The following is a 24,312-nucleotide window of genomic DNA, read 5'->3' as shown; positions in this document are numbered from 1 at the left end:
GCTTATATACACTCCTTTCTCACTTCTCTCCACTCTATCTCCCCATAGATAACACCTTGTTGTTACTGTCTTTGGGCATTAACTCATTTTAAATTATAGGTTATATGTCTATGTATTGATTTGCAAACATGTGCACGATTGATTTGCATCTTTTTACTAAAGTTAAAGTATAAAAATTTTCCCACCAAACCCTGCATCCCTACCCACGAACCACCAGTTCTTTCTCCTCATCTTTCCAGTATGGTCACATTTGAAGTTTTTCTTTGATTGATATGTGTGTTTAAAATAACTCTAAGTATATCATTAGTATTACCTGAAGAATAATATAAATAACACTATGAACATTACTAATACTGTTACCAACACTGCAAGTAATATTATGAATGTAATTCTCTTTTTGCACAATTATTTGGTTTTCAACGTTACTAGTTGTTTTACTTTTTTTTTTTTTTTAATTTACCATTCTTTTCCAAATTCACGCTGAACTAGAAAATACCTGTTACAGAGAAAAACCGTGGGTGATCTATAATTTACACATTTTCTTCCTGGGAGCTTTCTGTCCTTGCTTTGGATTCTGCAGTGATTGCTCTCTAGGTTTGTTGCAGAGCTGTTATCTGGAGATAGTGATTGCTACTCCTGGTTTAAAATGTTTCATTCATTCAACCTATGTCAGTTACTGGGAAGAGGCTACAAACTAAAGATTCAGCAATACACAAGGCAGGAAACGTCCTGTATTAAGTTTCAGAGATGGGGTATTTCAATAGCAAGGCATGCACACAAACATAATAAAATGTTTCAGCTGTTGGTCAGTACTGTGCAGAAGGTAAAGCAAGGCAGTGTGAAAGACAGTGACTTGGCAACATCAGAAGTGAGGGTTGTGCTGATGTGTCAATTTCAGCGGCTGGGAAAGGACTCTTAGAGAAGTGACACTTTGAATCCAAGCCTCTTGGATCAGAAGAGGGCAAATACAAACAGATCTTTGGAAACTGTAACCTGGAGAATCACTAGCAAGTACAAAGTTTCAGGATGAAGCCTGGCATATTATATGCCTTCTGAAAAGTTTAGATTTCTGCATTTAAAATCTATATAATTTTTCATATCTCTATATACTTATTTTTTTCTGTTTGCCTTTGAAAAAGCTAAAAAATATATTAAAGATTCAAATTCAATCTTAATTTGCAGTAATATCTTTTTAAATAGTTGGTGTTATATCATTCATCCATCATATCTATTATTGTATCTTCACTACGGATGATACCATTCATCAGTTAAGGGACATTTTCCCTTTTATTTAATGATTTATAATTAAATATACCTTAATTCTACTTTGCTGCATATTAATACTACAGACTCTACTTCTCATAATTTTGAATTCACTTGTCCTGTGCCTTTTAGTCTTGCTCAGTTTTATGTGCATCAACTGTAGGCAAAAATAGGGTTTTGCTGTTGTTGTTGCTGTTGTTGTTGTTGTTTTTGTCTCCCATTGTACAAAGTGGAAACACTTTAATCAGTTGATTTACGTTGCGGTTGTCTCATTTGGGGCAGGGACCTCTCAGGAAGAAGAGCAAGCATATCCCAGGTTTTGCTACGCTTTGGTTATTATCCTCAAGCATCTGCATTTATTTTGGTGTCGAATATTGAGGAAACACCCATATGAATTTCTCACAGCTAAGGATCCCTTATCCTCAGTTTGTCTCACGATGCCCCTTGAACATGCACTGAAATGAGGCTGCAACCTACTTATTTTGCCTACAGAAATCACGTGTTGATTTAGATTTCAGTGAATCTTCGGTATGTTAACTCCGTCATTTTTGCTATTTTGTAGCCCGGGCTGGCGAAGCAAACACCGGTAAGTTGAAGACGGCAGTGCTCTTTCCCTTCTGTGCTTGTTCTTTCGCTCATACTTTAAAAGGAAACATTCCAAGTGCCTCAATGACACAGTCCAACGAAGCGCTATTGTTCTGTAATCATTTCACGGCATGAAGAAAAAAGGAATTTGTTTTAGATTGCACGTGCTACTCCATGAGAGCAGAGAATGATGGGCTGCAGAGTCTTTTCCTCATTTGAATCCAAATTAGATCGACACAAAGAGGAGTTTGTGAGGAGTCTGGAAGGCAGAAGAGGAGAAAACGCTAGTGCTCGGCATTGGCAGAACCATGGCTCCCAACCCCAGAAATCTGTGAATATTTTACCGCACGTGGCAAATTCACCTAACAAAGTACTTAGTGTTACGTAATTATCAGGGATGAAATGATGAGTAAGACAGTGTGTCTTGTATCAAATTGTTCACTGCCCAGCCTTATGAAACAAGCGCTTAAAGCTGTCTGAGACACAATGTGATAATTACTGCAGTAGGTACGAAGGTGTATGAAAATACAGGGGAGGAGATTATTAGTTTTACATAGGGACCCTCAAGGAAATGTTTAAAAGGAAAGTAAGTTTTTCATGACCCATATAGGTAGATAATTGCATTAAAAAATCTTCGTGGTCTGGAGAGAATTCTAATTAGAATAATAAAAACTCACTTTCTTGCTCTGTGTCAGTTGTCCTATCTGGATTTCTCTGTGATAAAGGAGTGGTTGTCATGGCTTCTTACACTGAGAACCACTTCTTAAAATAAAGGCCAGAGGAATCACATGAGGTTATTTAGTGTCTTGTAGAGGCTGGCCTTAAAAACGAAACGTAGCACGATACATAGGTCCTGGGTAGGGCCATGAATAAGGCAACTGCTCTACTGACAATCTTCTTGCAGTGGGGGAGGAAGATGGATATGGGGGGAAAGCAGCAATTCCCTCCACTGATCTCGGTCAGCAGAAGTAGGCTCTTGTTGCAGGAACTGAAGTGGGGCCCTAAGACTATAGTGCAGCAGTCAGGCCGGAAGAGGGAATAACCTGGAGGGCCTGCGCTGCCAGGCACTCAAGTAAAGTGATCAAATGCATGGATCACTGAAATACCCACATTTTTTGGCTGTGCAAAGAACATCTTTATGAACACACATTTCATAAAGACCGTGAAAGAATATACTCTATAGAATGCATTATATATACCAGTCGTATAGTGGAAATGAGAGTCATTTTGAATCAGAAATGGAGATTTTGATTTGCCCAATTAGTAGTTGCTTTTGGACAATAGGGTGAGAAGAGTAACAGTGTAAATTCTGAAATCAAAGTCTGCAATCAGGAATCTCGTCCCTGATTCATTAGAAGTGTGACCTTGAGCAAGTCACTGAAACTCTCTGAGGTCTAATTTCTTGTCTGTAAAATAAATATAATAATAGTGATCTCAGGAGGTAGTTATGAGCATTAAGTTAAATTAGCATGAGTAAATGTAATATATGTTTTATTGTAGCTATTATTAAATTTGTCATGTTCCTTCTTTATGAAGGATGTGAAGCAGATATATTTTTCCTGCTCTGATATGTCACAGTGTTCATTGCAGGGAATGTTGGTACTTGTTTCATCTTTCACTGGAAAAGCCCAGGAGCACAGAGCGAGGATGCAGAACACGAGATTGCGTCGTGCAGAATGAGTGATACCATCGCTCAGTTGAGAGTGATGTAAACCCAGAGCAAACTGTTATTTGATCCCAGGACACATTCAAAATAACTTGAGTTTGGGGAAAAGACAAATTGTGCAAATCGGCTATTAAAAAAAACAACAACAACAAAACTCAACAGTGGACTCTTCCTCTAGAGAGGTAATTGCCCCCAGGGTCCTTTGTAGGCAAAGCTTTTTAACTGGTTCTTCTACATTCTTCCTTTTTTTTTTTTTTTTTCCTAAGGCAAACATTTAAAGGAAACTTCTCTTGTGGATTTCCAGGTTCTCTTTTGCCTGGTGTACAATGTTTATTATCTCTTACGTAGCATTTGCTTTTCACTTCTATATTCTTACTGGGAATATTTCTCTTCATTCTCAGGTTGGTATAAAAATGTATCTGGATCTGTCGGATTAAATTTACATCTTAAATTTTATCTTCTCTTATTCTTTATTATTGCCCTTAATTATTCCATACATGTTATCTGTGTGTGAAGGTGTGTATTTGTGCATGTGGAAGAGACAGAAAAATAGGAGGGAAGAGACAAAAAAAGAGAGAGAGAAAGACAGATTTTCTGTGGAGATTTGATTATTTGATTATTACAAACTATTAATGGAAGTTATAATTTCCAGGAGTGCATTTAATAATAATTGTCCCCTGTGTATATATTTTGTGTGAATATATAATATCTCTTTTTCATACTCATAATTAAACTATGAAATGAGTATTATAATTACTGGTACATCATATTAAGGCATAGAGAAATTAAGGAGAAAATAAATCAGTACAAAAGCAGCCTGAGTTTATAAGTCATGGAGCCAAAATTCAAGCAAAGTCTGACAACAGAAACGGAATTCTTTTTTAATTTTTTTAAAAAGATTTTTTTAATTTATTTTAGAAAGAGAGAGAGACAGAGAGAGCCAGTGGGGTCAGAGGGAGAGAGAGAGAGAGGGAAAGAATGTCCGGAGCCAGATGCTGGGCTTCATCTTAGGACCCTGAGGTCATGACCTGAGCTGAAATCAAGAGTTGGATGCTTAACCGGCTGATCCACCCAGGCACCCCAAGAAATGGAATTGTTTAATTGCAACACTTAATATTTTCATGCCTGTTTTGGGGGGGAAATTCCATTTTTATTGGTAATTTAATTTGAAATAACGAGTGATACAGCATGGGAAGTCTGTGCATGCATTTTTGCCTTTAGATGGTGAGGAAAATCCTCCAAGTGCTAATGAGGTCCCCTACCCCCCTACTGTTTTCAGGACCTCATTCTTTTTAAGATCAGGCCCAACCACTCCACCCCCTCCTGATGTCACCATTGCTCTCTATTAGCTAGGGAACCACCTCTCAGATGTTCACATATGTAGCTTTTGCGAAGTCCATTCACCACCATCTTTTATACCCTTTCATTGTGTTGTATCATCCCTGCTACTCTGAGAGCAGATCTTACTTTGCAAGTAAGATTTCTTCTATTGCCAACTTTTGGTAAAATGCATAAGGATGAAAAGCACAGGTAGTCACGGGCACATCCCGTTGATGCAGAGATCAGTCCGATCTGTTGATGTGTTTGTTATCACTTCTCAGATTAGAACCTCTCCTCATCGTTGTGTTTCCTCTGTCACCTACAAGGGTGTCTGAAATATATTTGTATTAATTTCCCTTACATATGAATCTGTCCAACATTAAAGATTCAACTTCTTCTTGTTGAGGGATTTCCTCTCTCCCAAAGGTTTTATATATATAAACAAGTATATGTATCTGTGATCTAGTCTCTACCATCTATTTTTTTGCTCCTGTTCCCGCGGACCGTAGATGAGGACAAGCAGCTCACAGTAACACTGCAGCACATTTGAGAGAAATACTCAAAACTCATTGCCTCCCCCTCCCAGACCCTCAAAGAGCATGTCCAAACCAGAGAACAGAGCAACACATTACAGAGCATCTGTCCAACAAAAGGGGGAAATAGTTTGTAAAGTTCTCATCCTGCTTGATATTAATTTTCCCCCCAAAATGCAAGCAATTGTTTTTAGGGCTGGAAGACAAGGCTATAAAAGCAGTTTATAATTTTAGTGGACTTCAATGCTTAAGATTAGTTTAAAATTAGGTTTATGTCAGAACAATTGCACAGAAGTTCTACGGAGAACAATAGTGGTAGGAGGGACTCAGCCACCAGGGGTAATAGGTACACAGGGACAGTAGCAGTTTGTAACACATTTACCCCACCCTGTCCAGAGAGAATCAGCACCGCCCATCATAGTCACTTAGTTGCCAGTTGTAATGCGACTGATTTATGATTTTGTTTGCATTGTTTAGCTTTATGGAAATTGTATAAGTGCTACATACCGTTACTGTTTAAGCTATTACATAATGCCTCAAGTTTTCATTAATTCACCTGCGATTCTGGACTCATACTTTCTAATCTACTTTGGTTGGCAGCTTTCTCCTTTCTCCTGAGAAAATTACTCTTTCCATGTGGGGTGGGTGGACGTTACCTTTGTGGGTAAGAGTCTGTTTGTTTTCATTACGGCCAGAAATCTATCTTCTTGTCTGCTCTTATCTTTTCTGGTCACTACCCAGTGATAGCAGTGGTCCATCAAACTGTCTTGAACAAAGTGTAATGTTGGAGGTTAAAACAAGGGTCTTGGAAACAATCACTGGCTCTAGAAATGACATTTAACCTTTGGAGGGCACAATACAACACCATCTCCAACAAATTCATTGTCCCGTTGAAAAGCTATCTCACAATTCCTATTGAACAGAAGTACACTCTGTATTCTACAGAACATGAATGTTCATGATGCTGATGGAATCTCTCATTTTCTCTCTTTCTTTATCTTTCTCATTGTCAAGCTAAGTAAATGCTACCTAGGCTAATTATAACATAATTTTTTTCCCAAAGGACTTCTCATAGCTTAACTTTACTGGGCAGATTGTGTATCTCTAAGAGACTGGACAGGATATGAAGATTTCTCATCATTATTTAATAAATGAGCACTTGTAGATTTTTCTCCTTAATATTTATTAATATCATGTAAGACACTAGTGTTTTCAGGAAAATAATTTGTGTGATATTGTTCTGGGAAAATGTTTATATAATACAACAAACACATTTGTTAAATAGAAATTTGAAACTAAATACATTGAAAATAAGTTTGCAAAATATCCAAGAAGCTTTCCCAGAGCTCCACTGGATCTCCAAAGTAGAGCGAATCATTCCCCTACTTTCTGACTCCTCTATAATTCTGTAAAAATATATCATGGTTGTAGAAAGTTTGTTTGCAAAATTCCAGTATAAGTAGTGACATTAATCTCTTTGTTTTACCTATCTTTGACTCGCCAGAACATAATTGTCATAATATTTAGTAGATTATAATTACATGTGAGATAGGCCAAAGGGTCCACATCCAGGAAATATGTCTAAATGTATGAATGTATATAAGTAGTTTACCCCTTTATACTTGCCTTTGATGACCAACATGATCAGTTTGTCCTTCATCAGTTTAAATGAGTGCAAGCATGAGGTTAAATTAAAAATAATTTTTTGTCTGACACTTAGGGCTGGTGAATTATTTGGTTAAGGGGCTCCATTCTCCTAATCATGAAGAATATGCTTATGATGAAAAAGTGATGAGTTAAAAAAAATTTTTTTTTTGCATTGGGTTAAAAAGAGAAGTATAAGCCTTCATAAATATCTTAAAATATGAAAGTACCAAACATGCCAGTACTGGAAACAACAGATGTTTGAGAAATAGTCTTGGAGGGGTGCCTGGGTGGCTCAGTCAACTGAGCCTCCGATTCTTGATTTTGGCTCAGGTCATGATCTCAGGGTCCTGGGATTGAGCCCGGCATCTCACTCCATGCTCAGCAGGGAATCAGCTTGTGGATTCTCTCTCTCCTTCTCCCTCTGCCCATCCCCAACTCATCTGTGCTCTCTTCCTCCCCACCTCTGAAATAAATAAATAAATAAATCTCAAAAAGAAAAAGGTAGGGACACCTGGGTCATTCAGTCTGCTAAAGGACTGCCTTCAGCACAGGTCTTGATCCCTGGGTCCTGGGATCGAGTCCCACATTGGGCTCCTTGCTCTGCAGGGAGGCGGGGGGTCTGTTTCTCCCTCTGCCTGCCATTCCCCTTGCTTTTGCTCTCTCTCTTTCTGACAAATAAATAATCTTTAAAAAAATAATAAAGAAGTAGTCTTGGAAATTTGGCTAAACACAATATTTTGTACTAGCATGTTCCAATCACAATATTTGATATAACTGTTATGTGCTAGGTAATCTCAGTAACTTTCAGAGAGCCTCTGACATAGCAAGTGCTCAGAAAAGATTTGTTGTAAAGAATGGCAGAGTGCAGGCATAGACATTGAATAAAGAAAGATAAAAAAGGCATGGAAAATATATAAATTCATAAGTAAACAATACCTGATTTGTAAACTTATTTCCTTCCAGTTATCACTAGGATTTATGACAAATATTGACTTGGAATTGAGAAAATGCTCAATTTCACCGATGTGACAGAGTTTATTCTTTTGGGACTGACCAGTCGTCAGGAATGGCAAGTCCTCTTCTTCATCATTTTTCTCGTGGTCTATATTGTCACCGTGGTGGGCAATATTGGCATGATCGCGTTAATTAAGGTCAGTCCACAGCTTAACAGCCCCATGTACTTTTTTCTCAGTCATTTGTCATTTGTGGATGTGTGGTTTTCTTCCAACGTGACCCCCAAAATGCTGGAAAATCTGTTATCCGAGACAAAAACTATTTCTTATGCTGGCTGTCTGGTACAGTGTTTCTTCTTCATCGCCCTCGTCCACGTAGAAATTTTCATTCTGGCTGTGATGGCCTTTGATAGGTACATGGCAATTGGGAAACCTCTGCTGTACAGCAGCAAAATGTCTCGGGCTGTGTGTGTGCGACTGATTTCTTTCCCTTACATCTATGGTTTTCTGACTAGTCTGGCCGCAACGCTGTGGACATATGGCTTGTCCTTTTGTGGGAATATTGAGATCAACCACTTCTATTGTGCGGACCCACCTCTCATCAAAATGGCGTGCGCTGGGACCTCTGTAAAAGAATATACCATGACCATTCTTGGAGGCATTAATGTGACATATTCTTTGACAGTGGTCATCATTTCTTATCTGTTCATTCTCATTTCCATTCTGCGGATGCACTCAGCGGAAGGGAGGCGGAAGGCCTTTTCCACCTGTGGGTCCCACTTGACAGCTGTCGTCATATTTTATGGGACTCTCATATTCATGTATCTCAGACGTCCCACAGAGGAGTCCGTGGAGCAGGGGAAAATGGTGGCTGTGTTTTATACCACAGTGATCCCCATGCTGAATCCCATGATCTACAGCCTGAGGAATAAAGGTGTGAAAGAGGCCATGAGCAAAGTGATCAGCAGAACGTGTATAACAAAATAAAATAAAATTCAGTGAATATTGTCGTCTGTGTTTCATAAGCATCTGTCATGTCAATAGATTGTGATTCAGCATATCGCTCAAGACATTTTACAGAACCTAAAGATTTAGTGCATTAAAAATAAAAACAAAAGAGAGACTCAAAATGAGAGGGGAAAAAAGGAGATGAATCCAATTCTTTGATGTAGGTTGTAAGGATCAATTAAAACTTAAAGAAGTAATTAATTGAAAAGGTTACTGGAACCAGTGTTCACAGGTACACTAATGGAAAGTGTCCAAATACTTAGCTAGAATGAAAAGATTTTGTGTTCCTTATTTGAAAAAATGGAATGGGGGCACCTAGGTGGCTCAGTCATGTTAAGCGTCTGCCTACGTCTCAGGTAGTGATCCTGGGTCCTTGGATAGAGTCCACCATCAGGCTCTCTGCTCAGCAGGGAGTCTGTTTCTCCCTCTCTCTGTGCTCTCACTCTTTCTTTCTCTCTCTCAAGTAAATAAATAAAATCTTTTTTTAAAAAAAGGAAAGAAAAAATGGAATGGGTGGGTTCGGGAAATACTTATTGATTTGCCTATTTGGAGAGTAAATGGGGGCAGAAAAAAATAACAGTATATTTATTTTCTAGTATGACATAAAATTGGTGGTCTCTCTTCATTCCATTATTAAAGCATTCTGCTTATCTGCAGTACACAGACTATGGTCGTTTACTAGGGCTGCCATAGCAAAATACCTCAGACTGTGAGGCATAAACAACAGAAATTTAACCCTAATAGTTCTGGAGGCTAGAAATCCAAGGTCAAAGTGCCAGCAATGCTGGTTTTTTTTAAGGACTTTCCTTTGGTTTACAGAAGCTGTCATCTCCCTGTGTCTTGTCATGGACCTCACCCTGCGTGTGTCTGTGTCCTAATCTCCTCTTCTTATAAGGACACAAGTCATCCTGGATTGAGACCTACTCCTGGGACCTCATTGGCCTTGATTTTCTCTTCAAAAACCTTGCCTTCTAACACATCATATTCTGAAGTAGGGGGAGTCAGGACTTTGACATACAGATTTCAGAGAAACAGGAGTCAGCCCATAATGCAAAGTGACATGGTAACAGAATTGTGACTCAAAGTTGGGACAATGCTGTGGAAGACACTGTCTCAGAAAACCTGGTTAAGCTGAAAATCACCATGGGAAACAGAATGCCATCTGAGCATCCATGGCTGACGTCACTGTTACTGGATAGACTTCCGGTGTATGAAGGAAAAAGCTGAGCCTCAACGTAAAGGAGAAAAGGCTTCACAGTGGTGAGCTCTCATGTTCGATCTTCACCGTGCCAGCTGTGATTTCTCCAGGGGACTCCGGCAGTGAGAAAAATGATCTAACAAAGTAATTGACTCCCCTTCACCTGTTTGTGCAGTCTCTTAGGGAAATGGAGTTAACAAACAAATACTGTAAATTCTGCCTGCGTTACTCACCAGAAGAGCCACGAATATTCCTTGTAAAGACGGTTGTTCCCCTGTAGCTGGTAGGTGTCTTTATTCTGGGAGTGTGTATAACCATGAACGCTCTGTTACTTATTTGGGCAAACACGAATATTATCAAATTAGATTTATGATTTATAAATGCCTACATGGAAGGGAGAATGCCAATTACCTGGAAGGTGTAGACATTTAGGACTTCTGGTGCTGTGATTTATAAAAGTGATCAAGTAATGAGCCAAGAAGATAAGGGAATCAGCACATACTGAATGGCATTCTCTAGAATTCTTCATTTCACATGACTGGGAGCTCACATTTCTTGAGGGCTTGATATGGCTTGTTTATAACGCTATGCAGAGAGCACACTTTATTCCATGTAATCTTCCAAATAGTCCTGCCCATTTATGAAACCCCGTTTGCAGTAGAAGAAACTGAAACCCCAAAATATTAAGTAATATTCCCGGTTGAGTCGGATTGAAAGTGCTAAAGCCGGAACTGGAACTCAACCAGTTGACTACACAGCACATGTTTTGTGCTTGTTGTGTTGTTGTAATCAGAGCATGGGGTTGTGTATAATATTATCCTGTATACTAACCTTGACAAGTTTGCCATTATCCATAGTGATAAGGACCAAATGCAATAGGGTTGTGTGATGGTTAAGTGAACACTTGAGTCAGAGCTTGGCCTATAAGACACAGTGATGTAAGTGCTTTTTAAATATTAACTCAACTCACCCTCAAAGCAATCCTATGGCATTCCGTTCCTCAGCATTCATATTCGAATAGTAGCTTCCTGCGGGACATTCTTAAGGAAAATAGATGACTTCAATATAGAAAAATAAACATGGACATTTTAGATAATATTAGGAGTCTGAATTTTTTCCTTTCAAGCAACGGAAGTCAACTCTAGAGACCTTAAGCAAGAAGAAAGTGTTCTGGCCCCCAAACTTTTCTAAACCTTTTCCTATCTGCAGGGATGGAATTGATGTATTTCATTGTTCTTATTTTGTTCAAAGATCTAAGACAGAAAGAAAGGAAAAAAGAAGCTGCTATAGAATTTGTTAATGCTTCCAGACCCAAGGGAGAAGAACATTCTAAAAAGAGGAGGTGATGCTTGAATTTATTCTTACTAGATTTGCTTGTAGTATGGACAAATGGCTGGCAATGATTCAATTCTCAAATAGGTTGAATTTCAAAGCTGTAAAAATCTCTAAATCAATGTGATATTTTAAAAGATTTTATCTTTTTTGGATAAGGATAATTGGTTTATAGTAAACCATTTTATGCAATTTTATTAAATAATTTTTATGATAAACAGTTCAATTTATAAGATTCATAATGGACACTGAACTTTCTGATTATGAAATAGCATTTCTTTGTGGCTTTGAGTAAATTTCTACTATATTATAGACCTTCAAAACTCTATAAATCTAGTGAAGAGATAAAATGTATGCACATCTTAAAATGTGTGACTGGTGTTAAAAGGTATTTTCTTTTCAGGAGATAGCAAGAACAAAATTTCTCCATTTGGATTATTATTATCATTATTATTATTTTTTTAATGAGAGGGAGTCGGGGAGGGACAGAGGGAGAGGGAGAGAGAGAATCTTAAGCAGGCTTTACACCCAGTGTGGAGCCCAATGTGGGGCTCAATCTCATGACCCTGAGATCATGATTTGAGTCAAAATCAAGCGTTGGACACTTAACTGACTGAGCCACCCCGGTGCCCATCCTTCTGAAATTTTTGTTTATAGGCAAGAATAACTACTGTAAGTTCTGTCCGTAGATTTCTGTAATTTTATATTATATTCCTCTTTTCCCTAAAACAAAATCTCCTGTAGCAATACATGTATAAGAGAAACAGACACTGCTAAGGAAAATGCATGAGAAAGAAGAGAGAAGTAAAAGGAAACTAGCCGAGGAATTGAAAGAGAATGGGTTAAGAAATGACATTATACACGAAGAACAGGTGTATTTGGTCTGTGTGTTTTCTGATTTCTCTTTATTTTATTAGATAAAATGCATCTTTACCTGGATCAGATTTAAGAAAATGCTCAATTTTACTGATGTGACAGAATTTATTCTCTTGGGGTTAACCAACCGTCCTGAATTACAACTCCTTTTCTTCGTGGTGTTCTTACTGGTTTACATTATCACGCTGATTGGGAACATTGGCATGATCCTATTAATCAGGATCAGTCCCCAGCTCCACAGCCCCATGTACTTTTTCCTGAGCCACTTATCCTTTGCCGATGTGCGGTTCTCCTCTAATGTCACGCCAAAGATGTTAGAAAATTTGGTAGCTGGGATCAAAACCATTTCGTACCCTGGCTGTAGAGTGCAGTGCTTTTTCTTCATTGCCTTTGTCCACGTGGAGGTGTTCATCCTTGCCGTGATGGCCTTTGACAGGTACATGGCGATCGGCAACCCTCTGCTCTATAGCCGCCGAATGTCAAGGACCATCTGTATTCGGCTGATCTCTTTTCCTTACATGTATGGCTTCTTCATTAGTTTGATCTCAACACTGTGGACCCATGGTTTGTACTTCTGTGGGAACATTGAGATCAACCACTTCTACTGTGCAGACCCAGCCCTCATCAAAATGGCCTGTGCAGGAACCTTCGTCAAAGAATACACCATGCGCACACTGGCAGGTCTCAACTTCTCCTATTCCTTGCTCGTCATTATCGTCTCCTACGTATTTATCCTCATTGCCATCCTGAGGATGCGCTCAGCAGAAGGAAGAAAGAAAGCCTTCTCCACATGTGGCTCCCACTTGACAGCTGTCACTATATTTTATGGAACCCTCTTCTTCATGTATCTCAGAAGTCCAACGGAAGAGTCTGTGGAACAGGGCAAGATGGTGGCCGTGTTTTACACCACGGTAATTCCCATGTTGAATCCCATGATCTACAGTCTCAGGAACAAAGATGTAAAGGAGGCCATGAGCAAAGCAGTCAGTAGAACATTTTTGATTAAGTAGAACAGACACTTCAAATGTAGGATGAGACCCACGGTTCAATAGAAGCAGTGTAAATTGACTTTCAAATAATTCTGAGATAACTTGTCATTTATGTTTTCAATAAATAGACACAGAAAACACGATTGAGACAGGAGTGAGGGCGCAAGGGTAAGGGAAGCATATTGTCCACCAGACTCTCTGGGTCTATGAGATCTGAGATGAGAAGATGTGTGGGCATAGGGTCCATTCTTTCCCTTTCACACACTGTCCAATTTGGTGGTTTCTTTTGTGACTGGGAATGTTTGTTCATGGCTTCTCAACAGCTCACAAATTACTGTTTGAGTATGGTTTTAAATGAACTGACATGGTCTCTTTTTGCACCTAGAATGGGTACTGGTTTGAGATTTAAGTTGTTATTTTTAAACGCTTCAATTTCAATATAATTTCACCATGAGGCATTGTTATAATTGGAGACAACATCCCTGACAATCAGATATTTTACGTAGACTATGCTATAAATCTATGTAACCATGGTAATTGATGTAACTATATGCTGGATGAGTGTTTACATTTTAAATATTTTTTTAAAAGAATTTATTTATTTACTCGACAGAGATAGAGACAGCCAGCAAGAGAGGGAACACAAGCAGGGGGAGTGGGAGAGGAAGAAGCAGGCTCATAGCGAAGGAGCTTGATGTGGGGCTCGATCCCACAACGCCAGGATCACGCCCTAAGCCGAAGGCAGACGCCTAATTGCTGTGCCACCCAGGCGCCCCTACATTTTAAATATTTGATAATTACTTCAATAAACTTCATTTGTCTGTGAACGTACTTGATATCCCATGGTATCCCTTTAAGATCGATTTATGCCTTTGGTTACGATGACTATCAGAAGGTGCTAACACAATCTCAGTGATGTTTTAGAATTTGGGACCTGTTTCCACAAATATATTGCAACAAGTTACATTTAGAAAATTTGGGGAAGATGTAGAGATAGATTTACTCTGTCTTTTTTTCTTTTTTCCTTTATGCTTTTTAAAATAGCACAATCGGGTTTGGTGGCAGTAAGAAACTAGGGGGACCCTTTGTGTTTCTAACCCTGCCTATGTATCTTGTCATATGTTTCCTATCAGACTTTCATGGGAACACATCATCATTCCATATATAACACATGATCTATCCTTTTTTTTCTTTTGTAAGAATACTATTGCCTCAGTTTCAAATTTTTTTTTTTTTTTAAATCAAGATTTCAAGGCAGGAACTGCTAAATGTGATTGTGATGTACAAAACCTATAATCTTATATGCATGCACATGTGTACCTCTGTGTTACACACGTATATACATGTATGTGTGTGTATATTTGTGTGTTCTGTGTGTGTGTGTGTTTCCGAGTAGCCAACTTGATTGCACTTTCCAGGAGTTCTTAGTTAAGAATTTTCTTTAGAATCCAACTTGTTGTCACATAAAATAACTGCCATGATTAAATCATTTTTAATATTATATGTTATAATATTATGGGCTGTCTTACTGTACTACATTATTTCCACTTTTACTGCATTTAATTTTATATATCCAAACTGCCTACCTTTCCAACGGCAGAACTCCTTTCTCTACACGGCTGTATCCTGACCCACACTGTCAAACCTAGTCTCCTGATAGCCAGAAAATTTCCTCATTTTATTAAAATTTAATTATGCTTGAATTTTCGTGAAGCCAAATGTGACAACATATTCCTTGGGCATTTGAAATAATATTTTAATTCTTTTTTGCTTTGTTTTATCTATTTCTCTTTTACAGAATTCATATATTTTTTTGTACTGAAGCAATTATTTTTCTAATAACTATCTAAGAATGTGATCTCCCTGTACATTAAACTCCATGAGAGAAGAAACCATTTCTGTCTTCATCATGACTGTAACACCAGTATTATAAACTCTGCATATAAGAAGCAGTTACTAAAGATTTGCTAATTATATGAACGGACTGGTTAGTTTATAGGTTACATCTTTTGTTTAAAGCTTGTTGTTCGTCTTCTTAGTTTGGAAGTGTGTTCTTTAAACATACTCATACAATGAGATACAACCTCCTACCAGTCAGAATGGCTAAAATTAACCAGACAGGGAAAAACAAATGTTGGTGAGGATGTGGAAAAAGGGGAACATTCTTCCACTGTTGGTGGGAATGCAAGCTGATATAGCCACCGTGGAAAACAGTATGGAGGTTCCTCAAGAAGTTAAAAATAGAGCTACCCTATGACCCAGCAATTGCACTACTAGGTATTTACCCCAAAGATACAGATGTAGTGAAAAAAAGGGGCATCTGCACCCCAATGCTTATAGCACCAATGTCCACAATAGCCAAACTGTGGAAAGAGCCAAAATGTCCATTGTCAGATGAATAGATAAAGAAGATGTGGTTCATATATACAATGAAATATTGCTCAATCATCAGAAAGGATGAATACCCACCATTTACATCGACATGGGTGGAACTGGAAGGTATTAAGTGAATAAGTCAATCAGAGAAACACAATTATCATATGGTTTCACTCACATGTGGAACATAGGGAATAGTGCAGAGGACAGTAAGGGAAGGGAGGGAAAACTAAATGGGAAGAAATCATTGAGGGAGACAAACCATAAGAGGCTTGACTCCAGGAAAGGAACTGATGGTTCTAGAAAGGGAGGTGGATGGGGGGATGGGGTAGCTGGATGATATGATGAGCACTGGGTCAGAAAAATTGTCTTTTAAATTTTCTCTTCTTCTTTTATTGAGTCAGCTTACTACTGTAAATGGTACCTAATGCATTCTCCACAAGTAGATAAAACATATACATGCATATACATACGCACAAACACATACATGTATTCATACAGACATATGTAAGGGATGTATATGGATGTATATATATATACACATATAGTGATCTCGGAGGTAGTGATGAGCATTAAGTTAAACTAGCACGTGCAAATGTAATAGATGTTTTATTGTAGCTATTATTAAATTTGTCATGTTCCTTCTTTATAAAATGAAGGATGTGAAGCAGATATATTTTTCCTGCTCTGATATGCCACAGTGTTCGTTGTAGGGAATGATGCTACTTGTTTCATCTTTCACTGGAAAAGCCCAGGAGCACAGAGCGAGGATGCAGAACACGAGATTGCCTCGCGCAGAATGAGTGACACCATCACCCAGTTGAGAGTGATGCAAACCCAGAGCAAACTGTGTTATTTGATCCCAGGACACATTAAAAATAACTTGAGTTTGGGGAAAAGGCAAATTGTGCAAATCGGCTATTAAAACAACAACAACAAAACTCAACAGTGGACTCTTCCTCTAGAGAGGTAATTGCCCCCAGGGTCCTTTGTAGGCAAAGCTTTTTAACTGGTTCTTCTTCATTCTTCCTTTTTTTTTTTTTTTTTTCCCTAAGGCAAACATTTAAAGGAAACTTCTCTTGTGGATTTCCAGGCGCTCTTTTGCCTGGTATACAATGTTTATCATCTCTTATGTAGCATTTGTTTTCACTTCTGCATTCTTACTGGGAATATTTCTCTTCATTCTCAGGTTGGTATAAAAATAGATCTATCTGGATCTGTCAGATTAAATTTGCATCTTAGATTTTATCTTCTTTCATTCTTCATAATTAACATTAATCATTCCATACATGTTATCTGTGTGTGAAGGTGTGTATTTGTGCATGTGGAAGAGACAGAGAAATAGGAGGGAGGGAAGTAAGAGAGAGAGAGAGAGAGAGAGAAAATGAGGCAGATTTTATTTTTTTTTAAAGGATTTATTTATTTATTTGAGGGGAGAGAGAGAGAGAGAGAAAGGTCAGAGGGATAAAACTCAAGACAGCTCCCTGCTGAGCACAGAACCCAACGCCAGGCTTGATCTCACAATCCTGAGACCATGACCTGAGCCAAAATAAGAGTTGGTTGCTCAACCGTTTGAGCCCCCAGGTGCCCTGGAGAGATTTTCTAGAGAGATATGATTATTTGATTATGATAAGCTACTTGTGGAAGCTATAATTTCCAGGAGTGCATTTAGTAATAGTTGTGCCCTGTATATTTATTATGTGTGAATATGTAGTAGGTCTTTTCATACTTATGATTAAACAATGAAATGACTGTTATTATTGCAGTTACATCATGTTAAGGCATAGAGAAATTAAAGACAAAGAAAACAAGTATAAAACCAGTTCAAGTTCTTACATCATGGAGCCAGAATTCAACAGAAGTCTGACGACTGAAACAGAATGCTTTATTTTTTTATTTAATTTTTTTATTATTTTTTAAAGACTTTATTTATTTATTTGACAGAGACAGCCAGCGAGAGAGGGAACACAAGCAGGGGGAGTGGGAGAGGAAGAAGCAGGCTCCCAACGGAGGCGCCTGATGTGGGGCTCGATCCCAGAATGCTGGGATCACGCCCTGAGCTGAAGGCAGACGCTTAAGGACTGAGCCACCCAGGTGCCCCAGAAACAGAATTCTTTAACTGGAATACTGAATATTTCCTCATGCCTGATCTTGGGGGGGAAAAATCTATATTTATTAGTAATTTAATTTGAAAGACAGAGTGACACAGCATGGAAAGTCTGCGTATGCATTTTTGCCTTTAGATGGTGAGGAAAATCCTCGAAGTGCTAATGAGGTCCCCTAACCCCCTATTTTCCAGATCTCATTCTTTTTTTTTTATTTTAATTTTAATTTTTTCCTTTTTTAATAATACTTTTTTATTATGTTATGTTAGTCACCATACAGTACATCCTTAGTTTTTGATGTAGCGTTCCATGATTCATTACTTGCGTATAACACCCAGTGCTCCCTGCAATATGTGCCCTCCTTACTACCCATCACCGGCCTACCCCAATCCCCCACCCCCTCCCCTCTGAAGCCCTCAGTTTGTTTCCCAGAGTCCATAGTCTCTCATGGTTCATTCCCCCTTCTGTTTACCCCCTCTTCATTCTTCCCTTCCTTCTCCTACCGATCTTCCTATTTCTTATGTTCCATAAATGAGTGAAACCATATGATAGTTGTGTTTCTCTGCCTGACTTATTTCACTTAGCATAATCTCCTCCAGTCCCATCCATGTTGCTGCAAATGTTGAGAAATCATTCTTTCTGATGGCTGAGTAATATTCCATTGTATATATGGACCACATCTTCTTAATCCAGTCATCTGTTGAAGGGAATGTCAGCTCCTTCCACAATTTAGCTATTGTGGACAATGTTGCTATGAACATTGGGGAGCATATGGCCCTTCTCTTCACTATGTCTGTATCTTTTGGGTAGATACCCAGTAGTGCAATGGCTGGTAGCTCTATTTTTAACTTTTAAAGGGACCTCCACACTGTTTTCCAAAGTGGCTGTACCAACTTGCATTCCCCAACAGTGTAAGAGGGATCCCCTTTCTCCACATCCCAGGCCTAATTCTTTTTAAGATCAGGCCCAACCACTCCACCCCCTCCTGATGTCACCATTGCTCTCTATTAGCTGGGGAACCACCTCTCAGATGTTCACCTATGTAGCTTTTGCGAAGTCCATTCACCACCATCTTTTATACCCTTTCATTGTGCTGTATCATCCCTGATACCCTGAGAGCAGATCTGACTTTGCAAGTAAGAGTTCTTCTATTGCCAACCTTAGGTAAAATGCATAAGGATGAAAAGCACAGGTAGTCACGGGCACATCCCGTTGATGCAGAGATCAGTCCGATCTGTTGATGTGTTTGTTATCACTTCTCAGATTAGAACCTCTCCTCATCGTTGTGTTTCCTCTGTCACCTACAAGGGTGTCTGAAATATATTTGTATTAATTTCCCTTACATATGAATCTGTCCAACATTAAAGATTCAACTTCTTCTTGTTGAGGGATTTCCTCTCTCCCAAAGGTTTTATATATATAAACAAGTATATGTATCTGTGATCTAGTCTCTACCATCTATTTTTTTGCTCCTGTTCCCGCGGACCGTAGATGAGGACAAGCAGCTCACAGTAACACTGCAGCACATTTGAGAGAAATACTCAAAACTCATTGCCTCCCCCTCCCAGACCCTCAAAGAGCATGTCCAAACCAGAGAACAGAGCAACACATTACAGAGCATCTGTCCAACAAAAGGGGGAAATAGTTTGTAAAGTTCTCATCCTGCTTGATATTAATTTTCCCCCCAAAATGCAAACAATTGTTTTTAGGGCTGGAAGACAAGGCTATAAAAGCAGTTTATAATTTTAGTTGACTTCAATGCTTAAGATTAATTTAACATTAGGTTTATGTCAGAACAACTGCACAGAAGTTCTATGGAGAACAATAGTGGTAGGAGGGACTCAGCCACCAGGGGTAATAGGTACACAGGCACAGTAGCAGTTTGTAACACATTTACCCCACCCTGTCCAGAGAGAATCAGCACCGCCCATCATAGTCACTTAGTTGCCAGTTGTAATGCGACTGATTTATGATTTTGTTTGCATTGTTTAGTTTTATGGAAATTGTATAAGTGCTACATACCGTTATTGTGCATATTTGAGAAAATTGGAATAACAAACCCAAAACAAAATATATTTTCCTATTACTACTTTCTACCCAGATATTTCACATCATCTTTTATTTTTTAGACTCACAAATATATTCCTTTAAAATGATAATTAAACTTTTGTGATAAGAATGATAAGTGGGTAGGTAAGTAATTTTGGCCAATGTCTTAATACACATGCTGTGAATAGTGAGTGAACCATCACACAGTGAGTGCTAGTGGTTTAGGCTTTAATATACTTTATTTCTGATGTTAATATAAGTTAAAGGAAACTTCTTTGTGCATAATGGATTGATGTGCAACTATAATTCAATGTGATCACATGCTTCCTCGAAGCTTTAATTTATCCCTGTGTATCTACGTATGCTTCAATCTAAATATTATGTCACATTGACCACTGGAATACTCTTCTAGGAGAGAATGAGTCCCATAAAGGTAGCATGAGGCCCTAGGGCTAGGGGTAGGTAGGGGGAGACACAGACATTACACAGGAAGTGAGACATTCTGCATATCATAAAACAAAGGATTTTAGAGATTAATTTATTAACTCTGTAACAGATTTTTCAGCCTATCCAAAAATATATTCCAAAGCAGTTTATCCAATTTGAGAAAACTTGAACTGTTATTATTCTTTAAAATGTTTAAGAGATTAGTTAATTCCCCAAGTTTTCATGAATTTTCCTGAGGCTCTGGAGTCATATAGTCTCAATCTAATCTATTCTTTTGGCAGCTTCCTTCTTTCTCCTGAGAAAATTTTTCTTTCCAAGTGGGGTGGGTGGAAGTTACCTTTGTGGATAAGAGTCTGTTTTCATTATGGCCAGGAATGTATCTTCTTGCCTGCCCTTATCTTTTCTGGTTACTACCCAGTGATAACAACGGATATGGTCCATCAAACTATCTTGAACAAAGTGTAATGTTGGAGGTTAAAACAAGGGTCTTGGAAACAATCACTAGCCCTAGAAATGACACTTAAACTTTAGAGGACACAATATAACACCATCTCCAACAAATTCATCATCCCATTGAAAAGCTTTCTCAGGATTCCTATTGAGTAGAAACACTCTGAGTTCTGCAGAACATGAATGTTCATGATGCTGATGGAATCTCTCTCTCATTTTCTCTCTTTCTTTATCTTTCTCATTTTCAAGCTAAGTAAATGACAGCCTGGTTGGCTGATGGAATCTCTCTCTCATTTTCTCTCTTTCTTTATCTTTCTCATTTTCAAGCTAAGTAAATGACAGCCTGGTTGGTATAACAGAATTCTTTCCAACAGAACTTCTCATAGTTTAACTTTACTAGGTAGATTATGTAACTCAAAGAGACTGATAGGATACAAAGATTTCTCATTATTATTTGACAAATGAGCAATAGATTTTTCTCCATAATATCTATTAACATTGTACAAGACAGTAGTGTGTTTTCAGGAAAATAATTTGTGTGATATTGTTCTGGGAAAATGTTTATATAACATATATATTTGTTAGATAGAAATTTGAAACTAAATACATTGAAAATAAGTTTGCAAAATATCCAAGAAGCTTTCCCAGAGCTCCACTGGATCTGCAAAGTAGAGCAAGTCATTCGCTACTTTCTGACTCCTCTATAACTCTGTAAAAGTATATCATAGTTGTAGAAAGTTTGTTTGCAAAATTCCACTATAAGTAGTGACATTGATCTCTTTGTTTTACCTATCTTTGAGTCTCCAGAGCATAATTGTCAATAATATTTAGTAGATTATAATTACACGTTACATATGCCGAGGAGTCCACATCCAGGGAACATGTATAAATGGTTTTGTTCTGGGAAAAGATTTCTATGACACAACACATACATTTGTAAAATAAACATTCAAAACTAAATAAATTGAAAATAAGTTTGCAAAAATATCCAAGAAAGTTTCCCAGAGCTCCACTGGATCTCCAAAGTAGAGTGAATCATTCCTTATTTTCTGACTCCCCTAGAAGTCTGCAAAAATATACCGTGGTTGTACAAAGTTTATTTGCATTTGTTTTACATATGTTTGAATCTCCAGAATGTAGTAGTCAATAATATATAGCAAATTATAATTATATGTTAGAAATGCCAAAGACTCCACATCCAAGGAATATGTCTAAATGTATGAATGTGTGTAAGTAGTTTACCCCTTTATACTTGGCTTTGATGACCAACGTGATCAATTTGTTTCTCTTCAATTTAAATGACTACAAGCATAACGTTAGATTAAAAATAATATTTTCTTTGACACTTAGGGCTGGTGAATTATTTAGTTAAGTGGCTTCCATCCCTAATCATGAAGAATATGTTTATAATGAAAAAATGATGGGGTAAAAAGTTATTTTTGCATTTGGTTAGGAAGAGAATTATAACCCTTCATGAATACCTTAAAATATGAAAGTACCACACGTGTCACTATTGGAAAAAACAGATGTTTAAGAAGTAGTCTTGGAAGGGCGCCTGGATGGCGCAGTCGTTAAGCGTCTGCCTTCGGCTCAGGAGGTGATCCCGGCGTTCTGGGATCGAGCCCCACATCAGGCTCCTCTGCTGGGAGCCTGCTTCTTCCTCTTCCACTCCCCCTGCTTGTGTCCCCTCTCTCGCTGGCTATCTCTATCTCTGTCAAATAAATAAATAAAATCTTAAAAAAAAAAAAAAGAAGTAGTCTTGGAAGTTTGGGTAAGCACAATATTTAGTACTAGTATGTTTCAATCACAATATTTGGTGTAACTGTCATGTATTAGGGCATCTCAGTAACTTTCAGAGAGCCCACTACATAGCAAGTCTTCAGAAACGATTCGCTATAAGGAACAGCAAAGTGCAGTAACAGAGATCGAATAAAGATAGAAAAAAGAGGCATTGCGATGCCAGGCTGGCTCAGTCCATTAAGCACCTGCCTTCGGCTCAGGTCATGATCCCAGGCTCCAGGGATGGAGTCCTGCTTTGGGCTCCTTGCTCAGCGGGGAGCCTTCTTCTCCCTCTGCCTGCTGTTCCCCCTGCTTGTGTGCTCTCTCTCTCTCCTCCTGACAAATAAATAAATAAAGTTAAAAAAAAAAGGAAGAAAAAAGAGGCATGGATAAAGATATAAATGAATAAATAAACAGCACCTCCTTTTAAAATTTATTTCCTCCTAGTTACCACTGAGATTTCTACCCCATGTTGACTTAGAATTGAGAAAATGCTCAATTTCACTGAGGTGACAGAGTTTATTCTTTTGGGACTGACCAGTCATCAGGAATGGCAAGTCCTCTTCTTCATCATTTTTCTCGTGGTCTATATTGTCACCGTGGTGGGCAATATTGGCATGATCGTGTTAATTAAGGTCAGTCCACAGCTTAACAGCCCCATGTACTTTTTTCTCAGTCATTTGTCATTTGTGGATGTGTGGTTTTCTTCCAACGTGACCCCCAAAATGCTGGAAAATCTGTTATCCGAGACAAAAACTATTTCTTATGCCGGCTGTCTGGTACGGTGTTTCTTCTTCATCGCCCTCGTCCATGTGGAAGTTTTCATTCTGGCTGTGATGGCCTTTGATAGGTACATGGCAATTGGGAAACCTCTGCTGTACAGCAGCAAAATGTCTCGGGCTGTGTGTGTGCGACTGATTTCTTTCCCTTACATCTATGGTTTTCTGACTAGTCTGGCCGCAACGCTGTGGACATATGGCTTGTCCTTCTGTGGGAATATTGAGATCAACCACTTCTATTGTGCGGACCCACCTCTCATCAAAATGGCGTGCGCTGGGACCTTTGTAAAAGAATATACGATGATCATACTTGCAGGCATTAATTTCACATATTCTCTGACTGTGGTGACCATTTCTTATCTGTTCATTCTCATTGCCATTCTGCGGATGCACTCAGCGGAAGGGAGGCAGAAGGCCTTTTCCACCTGTGGGTCCCACTTGACAGCTGTCGTCATATTTTATGGGACTCTCATATTCATGTATCTCAGACGTCCAACAGAGGAGTCCGTGGAGCAGGGGAAAATGGTGGCTGTGTTTTATACCACAGTGATCCCCATGCTGAATCCCATGATCTACAGCCTGAGGAATAAAGGTGTGAAAGAGGCCATGAGCAAAGTGATCAGCAGAACGTGTATAACAAAATAAAATAAAATTCAGTGAATATTGTCGTCTGTGTTTCATAAGCATCTGTCATGTCAATAGATTGTGATTCAGCATATCGCTCAAGACATTTTACAGAACCTAAAGATTTAGTGCATTAAAAATAAAAAAAAAGTGGGATAGGCCGGTGACGGGTATTAAGGAGGGCACATACTGCATGGTGCACTGGGTGTTATATGCAAGTAATGAATCATGGAACATTGCATCAAGAACTGGGGATGTACTGTATGGTGACTAATATAACAAAATAAATATCATTAAAAAAAAAACAACCTCCCCAAAGAAATAAAAATAAAG

At 38.5% G+C, this 24,312-nt stretch overlaps 3 protein-coding genes across 3 annotated transcripts; all 3 read left to right on the top strand.

Annotated features, from left to right (window-relative positions):
• The first annotated feature begins 3,702 nt into the window (after positions 1–3,702).
• LOC123785286 (olfactory receptor 5M3-like) lies at positions 3,703–8,954 on the top strand. Its single transcript, XM_045787013.2, has 2 exons — positions 3,703–3,711; positions 8,019–8,954. The coding sequence occupies exon 2, from the start codon at positions 8,022–8,024 to the stop codon at positions 8,952–8,954; it is 933 nt and encodes a 310-aa protein (XP_045642969.2). The 5' UTR covers positions 3,703–3,711; positions 8,019–8,021.
• A 3,504-nt stretch (positions 8,955–12,458) lies between these two features.
• On the top strand, positions 12,459–13,391 carry LOC123785285 (olfactory receptor 5M3-like). The gene has a single exon (XM_045787012.2). The coding sequence runs from the start codon at positions 12,459–12,461 to the stop codon at positions 13,389–13,391; it is 933 nt and encodes a 310-aa protein (XP_045642968.1).
• Positions 13,392–23,067: 9,676 nt separating this feature from the next.
• LOC123785284 (olfactory receptor 5M3-like) lies at positions 23,068–24,000 on the top strand. The gene has a single exon (XM_045787011.2). It carries the CDS (start codon positions 23,068–23,070, stop codon positions 23,998–24,000), a length of 933 nt encoding a protein of 310 aa, XP_045642967.2.
• Positions 24,001–24,312: the final 312 nt, after the last annotated feature.

The sequence above is a fragment of the Ursus americanus genome, chromosome 24 (genome assembly GCF_024610735.1).
Source record: "Ursus americanus isolate L20-20 chromosome 24, mUrsAme1.1.p, whole genome shotgun sequence".
Taxonomy (NCBI): Eukaryota; Metazoa; Chordata; class Mammalia; order Carnivora; family Ursidae; genus Ursus; species Ursus americanus.
Note: the sequence above shows the minus strand (reverse complement) of the source record. Positions and strands in the feature narration are given on the sequence as shown.